Source organism: Palaemon carinicauda, chromosome 3 (genome assembly GCF_036898095.1).
Source record: "Palaemon carinicauda isolate YSFRI2023 chromosome 3, ASM3689809v2, whole genome shotgun sequence".
Taxonomy (NCBI): Eukaryota; Metazoa; Arthropoda; class Malacostraca; order Decapoda; family Palaemonidae; genus Palaemon; species Palaemon carinicauda.
The window spans coordinates 33,651,284-33,658,276 of NC_090727.1; the positions used below are offsets into that span (position 1 = coordinate 33,651,284).

Consider the following 6,993-nt stretch of genomic DNA (forward strand, 5'->3'; position numbering starts at 1 on the left):
GGACTTTACTATATTTATGAATTGAAAGAAAAACCTTATTAATTACTATTTACGAAATATAAAGATTTTAAACTGTCAGAATATGATGATTATCCATAGCTGTAATCAGTATTGAGATCATATAAAAGAGTTGTTATCAGTTCTCGGCATACTGGCTGAAGTGTTGTGTTACCTTCACGTATTATTGTATTCTTAATTGTTATCAGAGAAAGACATTCGCTATTCTTTTAAAGTTTGCTTGAGCCTTTTCACCATTCCCATATCAAACGCAGACGGTGATCGTATGTTCTCTATGGTAAACTAATATACTATTGCTTTTTTTTGGTTCCTCCACTGCATAGAGATTGCACCAGATTGCATCCTTCCACGGACATGCTGGGATCTGTAAATAAGGATATATCCAGTCATTAATAGGTTTATCAGCAACAAATTATGAAGAAAAGTTTGAACATTTCATGTTTTAAAGAAATTGATAGGAATAAAAATGATAGGTTATCAAAGATATACAGAGGCAGATGATACAAAAAAGAATTGGGATATTTAGAAGCAGAAGAGAGATGAATTTAGAATATAATAAAAGCTACTTTAATACTTATCTTCTATATGTGTGTGTAGTTGTAACTTATGTTTCTAAAGATTTCTTTTCAAATGTGCAGTACACCTACATTTTTGTTCACAAGCTATAAAGGACCATAGACTTTTTTTATCTTGTTTCACTTCCTCTTGTTTTGTTAAAATCTTTATAGTTTATACTTTATATCATCAAAAATTAATAGATAAAGTTTATACTATGATTGAAAATTAATATTGATTAACGAAAATGAAAGTAATAATTTGTTACTCTGAATGGATAATAACTTTTGGGAAAAAGACAACGGAAACAGGAAAAGAAATGGTCATCATTAAATCATTTATATCTATTTACTGTCGCTCAAGGCTTATAATAATAAATCTTTTTTCTCTAAAAGCTATTTTGTTACATAATGTTGTCAGCAAGAACAAAAATGTTGTCACCAGAAACAAAAGCGACTCTCTTCGACGCATTTCAATTGGAAGCCATTTATAGAGAGCTTTTATAATCACTTTGCATAAAAACAATTTTTTTTTTTTTAATTTTTGTATCCTTTCCGGAATAATAATAGGAACTCTGAGATTATTACTTGGCTATTGTATTAGTCTTATGCCTTTTTGGCCTTATGCCAGCACGGACTCTTGCTACTACCTGGCAGCCATGAGTCCTTTTTGTAAATCAGGCAGATAGTGTTTATTACAACCATCAGGGAAGAGGACATAAGAGTGATAACTACTTCAGGTCCAGTGATCTATATGATATATTAAATAATTTTCTGAAAAAAAATATAAAGATATAAAAAATAAATATAAATATAAATAATATATACAAACTTAATTTATCAATTTGTTAGATAATCCAATGACTTTTCTAAGTAGATCTTGCAGTAACTAACGATGGCTGTAGATACCTGAACATCACATTGGAAGACTTACGATTTCTCTGACGCCTCACTAGATTTACCTTCAATAATGATAACAATAATAAAAAAAGGAATGAATCAGTCTTCGCCAGATGACGTTTTACTCATTAATATTAAGAGATGGAGTTTTTCAAGCTAACAATATTCCTTTACCTAATAGGAGTGTTGAGAAGTCAGTGCACCTCCAGTGAATCACTGTAGTCGTTCATTCAAGGTCTTTTCTGTATTCTCTGCAGCTGTAAACTATTTCTCCACTCCCACTTCTTTTCTTTAATCTTGCTTTCCAACATCTTCACTTTTTATTTCACTTTCTACAATAGAGATTTCCCCCTCTAATCCATATTTTGAATCAAGTAAACTATAAAGAAAAAGAAAAAAAATCAAGTAAAGTAACTCAGATTGTGATTATTATTAGGTCCTCGCTTATTTATATCTTTAATTAAGTCATAGTATCCTGATGAAGCTAAAGTCACACCAATCACATCATCATATGTAGACCTTTTCTCTACAGTATATATGGAATATTGCTCTGATAATGTAGGCCTACATAATGTAAGCCTCCATAACAAATGCTCTATGAAGCGCCTTCTAACTGCTTCCGGTTCCGCCAGAGAAATCACAAATAGCATTTACGGAAATTTAAGGAAGATACAATGAAGAAACTTTAGACTTTTGCTTGCTCGCATTCTTTGAGGGACTTTGAATAGAGAGATGATGGAAAGGGTAAGGATAGCAACATTCGAATTGGACGACCAATAAAAAGCCAGGATAGTTGATAACAAGCAAGAGGTGAAAGGAGTGATCGAGAGGTTTAAAGCGAGACGTAGTTCATATTTATAATTGATACATAACAACAGTATATCATTAATTACATAGTCGTAGATGTTGTAATTAATCGTGATTTTTACTGAACGGAAACTGTACCAAATACGTAGCAAGCGATGAGATGTTGAGGGATAAAGCATACTGTACTTTGTGCTTCAAGTTGATTGAAAAAATGCTTTCTCGCTTGTATACGAACAAGACCTATGATAATACTTCACTATTGTCCTAAACACTTAAATTTGCTCGAATTAGTATATTTTCATTATCTCCTTTGAATAAATATTGAAATCAATACCTTATCGATAACTTATGAGAGATGTCTATAAGATACTCTGATTATTTCTCAACTCAGGAAAATATTATATAAAATATTTTCATATCAAGAAACACTATCAAAATTTTGGTGGGATCATTTACTATTGAATATTTGTAAACGTTGTTGCCTGGACAAGCAATAGTAATCTCATTAATATAGCAAATATATCATATACACACACACACTCACACACACACACACACACACATATATATATATATATATATATATATATATATATATCTATATCTATATATATATATATATATATACGTATATAAATGTAAATATACAGTATATATGTATATATATATATATATATATATATATATATATATATATATATATATATATATATATATGTGTGTATATATATACACGTGTATTTATATATATATGTATATATATATATATATATATATATATATATATATATATATATTATAGTCACGGAAGGAGATCCGAGTTTGTGTTTTCCTTTTTCCTTTCGGGGCTATAATACTTAATTATTTTATGCTCATCACGTGTTAGCTTTTGTGATATTTACACACGCACATACACAGACACACACACACATATATATATATATTGTTCTCCTTACTGGTCTTCATCTGCTGATTCTCATCTAAATTTGTTGGACAGAAACTTACGGTCTATTAAATTTTTTATTCCTGATGTAGAAATTAATCTTTGGCACCGTCGTTCAATTAGTTCATTATGCGTGTTGCATAAGATTTTTCCTAACTCTGACCATCTTTACATTCAGATCTTCCTGGCTAATTCCATCCTTTTCGTAATACTAGGCAGGCAGTTAATTCCAATACCCAGGCCTTCTTCATCATGAGGCTTAATACTACATAGTATTTTAGAAGTTTTATTCCAGCTGTGACCAAGTTGTGGAATGATCTTCCTAACCGGGTGGTTGAATCAGTAGAACTTCAAAAGTTCAAAGATGTTTTTATGTTGAACTTGGTTTTTCTGACTCGATATAATTAGATCATTATATTTTGTAGTCCTCCATATACCTGAAGTGCTGTGTAGAAAGATTTTCACGTTTTTTTTTCTTTTAATCAATCAAGATATTTTCGTTAACTGGAATAGTGATAAAAGAATGAGATATAAATTGTATAAAAGAAAATCTTGAGTGAGACTACTCATTCATGGAATTATGCTTCACAATGCAAGTTTTTTCTATGGAGATTGTAATATCGAAGAGTAAAGGAAATGGAATATAGTTCTCCAAATGACCTATGTTTGAAACCAGCTAATGAATACCTTGTCTTGGCTTCACTCAAATATCAAATAGTTCCAGGTTGGAATGGTCCAGGGATGGTGTTTCATGCTGCTGCTCGGGAGAGATTTCTTTTCTGGAAAGATAGTGAGAATCTAGGAACTAATATTGACGGTCTAAGACGAGCACCGGAGGGGAAGGCCATTCTTTTTTAAAATAATGAGAATGTTTGATAAATAAAAGATTAAAGAAAGGACCACAAATGATAAAAAAATAAATAGGGAAACAAAAATGGCGAGAGGGGGGAGGCACCCCAGGTTGGCGGGAGCGAGGGGGAGGCCAGCCCGGGCTGGCGGGAGTGGGTGAGGCCTCCCTTGGCTGACAGGAGAGGGTGAGGCCCGCCCGGGCTGGCGGGATGGGGGTAGGCACGCACGGGCTGGCTGGAGGGGGGGGAGGCCCGCCTGGGTCTGGCAGGAGAGGGGGAGGCCTGCCAGTCTGGCAGGGGTGGGGAGTCCCTTCCGGGCTGGTGGGAAGGGGGGAGGCCCACCCGGGCTGGCGGGAGGGGGGGGGGGAAATTCCCGCCCCGGCTTTCGGGAGGGGGGGAGGCCCTCCCGGGTTGGCGGGAGGGGGCGAAGACCCGCCCGGGCTGGAGGGAGGCCCACTCGGGCTGGCAGGAGGGGGGAAAGGCCCGCCCGGGCTTTCGGGAGGGGGTGAAAGCCCTCCTGGGTTGGCGGGAGGGGGGAAAGGCCCGCCCGGGCTGGTAGGAGGGAGGAAGGCCCACCCGGGCTGGTGGGAGGGGTGAAGGCCCGCTTGGGCTTTCGGGAGGGGGAGAGGCCCTCTTGGGTTGGCGGGAGGGGGGGGAACGCCTGCCCTGGCTGGTGGGAGGGGCGGAGGCCCACCCGGGCTGGTGGGAGGGGAGGAGGCCCACCCGGGCTGGTGGGAGGGGGGGGAGGCCCGCCCAGGCTGGTGGGAGGGGGGGAAGGCTCTCCAGGGCTTTCGGGAGGGGGGAGGTCCTCCCGGGTTGGCGGAAGGGGGGAGGGCCCGCCCGGGCTGGTGGGAGGGGGGGGACGCTCACCTGGGCTGATGAGAGAGGGGGAAGGCACGCTCGGGCTTTCGGGAGGGGAGGAGGCCTGCCCGGGCTGGTGGGAGGGGGGGAGGCCCACCCGGGCTAGTGGGAGGGGGGCTGGTGGGAGGGGGGGAAGGCCTGCCCGGGCTGGCGGTGGGGGGGGGAGGCCCGCCCCGTCTTCCGGGAGGGGGGAGGCCCGCCCCGTCTTCCGGGAGGGGGGAGGCCCTCCCGGGTTGGCGGGAGGGGGGGAAGGCCCACCCGGGCTTACGCCACAGACGCCATGTCACAGAATTGGGACACCTGGGAAAAGATTTATCTCTTTCCCCCGGTGAATCTTTTGCTGAAAGTTCTAGACAAACTGAGATCCTTCAAGGGACAAGTAGCCTTGGTCGCACCCAACTGGCCCAAGAGCAACTGGTATCCTCTCCTGCGAGAGTTGAGACTATACCCTCACCCGATACCCAATCCGGTTCTGTCTCAGATAGTACAAACACGCGTTGTGTACGCTTTCTCAAACATTCAGAGCGCCCTAACTTTATGGACTTTATGAAGTTTGCGGCTATGCATGGTGCCAATATTGATCCTCAAAACACCTTGTTCCTAGAATCGGATAAACGGGATTCCACCATCCGCCAGTATGACTCTGCAGTTAAAAAGTTGGCAAAATTTTTAATAGACTCAGACGTGAACTGTATGAACTTGAACCTTACAGTCACTTTCTTTAGATCGTTATTAGAATCAGGTCTGGCAGCCAATACTATCACCACTATTAAATCGGCTCTGAAAAAGATCTTCCTAGTGGGTTTTAACATAGACTTAACCGACTCTTTGTTAGCTTCAATTCCGAAAGCTTGTGCCAGACTGAAACCGGTTACTCGTCCTACCCCAGTGACCTGGTTCCTTAATGACGTACTCAAATTGGCTTCTGATACCATTAACAGTTCTTGTGATTACATTCCCCTTCTCAGGAAAACACTTTTCCTGGTGAGCTTGGCTTCCGGGGCAAGAATTTCTGAATTGGCAGCCTTGTCGAGAGACCCGGGTCATATTGACTTCCTGCCTTCGGGAGAGGTCCTTCTTTCTCCTAACAAATTCTTTTTGGCTAAGAACGAAGACCCTCAAAACAGATGGTCTTCCTGGAAAATTGTTCCCCTCACGCAAGATCCGTCTCTGTGCCCTGTTACTACTCTTAGGTCTTATTTATCCCGGACCTCCTCTAACTCCTCGGGGCCTCTATTCGTTAGAGAACAAGGCGGTACCATTACTATTAAAGGGATCAGGCAACAAATCTTGTATTTTATTAAACAAGCTAACCCTGACTCTTTTCCTCTTGCACATGATATCAGGGCGGTTGCTACCTCGGTGAACTTCTTTCACCACATGAATTTTACAGACCTTTCCAGGTATACAGGGTGGAAATCACCGTCAGTGTTCAAGAAACACTACCTTAAACATTTGGAAGCCCTAAAATTTTCTATAGTAGCCGCAGGGAGCGTAGTTACTCCCAAGTAACTCACAGGTTAATGCCTTGACTCTTTATCTCTCCCTCTTACCTGCCTCATTTATACCCTATTGTATTTGTTGGTCTCGCACCTGAATACTGTTATTATATTTGTAAATTTTATACTCCTGAGTATCTGTATATATTATCACTCACGGCATTATTATACCTACCTTATTGGATTTATGTTCATATTTAAGATACCCTTATAATTGTTTTTTGGTACTCATCTCTGATTAAAAGCATCCTGTATTTCCCTTACGCTTATGTTTTTTCCTTTATTTTGCAAGTTTGGTGACATTTTCTCTTGTATAGATTCACTGGGCGGCACAGGTTCGAGCCCAGAAAAGGGATTTTGACGTAGGAAAAATCTATTTCTGGGCGAAGGACCTGTGCCGCCCAGTGAACCCTCCCAGCTCCTCTCCCTTGGAGTCCCCAAACTTTGGGTGCTAAGGAGTTGGGTTCTGAGCGGATGCATTGTTAGTAGTACCGAGTGAGGTTGAACGGCTCTCCTCTATTGGGGTTTCTGTCGTGGATGAATCTAAATAGTGCGGGACCTCT

The 6,993-nt window shown here is 40.9% G+C and overlaps 1 protein-coding gene across 1 annotated transcript in view; it reads right to left on the bottom strand.

Annotated features, from left to right (window-relative positions):
* Positions 1 to 262: 262 nt before the first annotated feature.
* LOC137631286 (uncharacterized) overlaps positions 263 to 6,993 on the bottom strand; it is a 12,293-nt gene continuing 5,562 nt past the window's right edge. The window contains exons 2-3 of the mRNA XM_068363069.1: positions 4,178 to 4,915; positions 263 to 382 (exon numbers count right to left, since the gene is read on the bottom strand). Of these exons, the coding sequence (XP_068219170.1) occupies positions 263 to 382; positions 4,178 to 4,915 (858 nt within the window). The remainder of the gene's footprint in view (positions 383 to 4,177; positions 4,916 to 6,993) is intronic.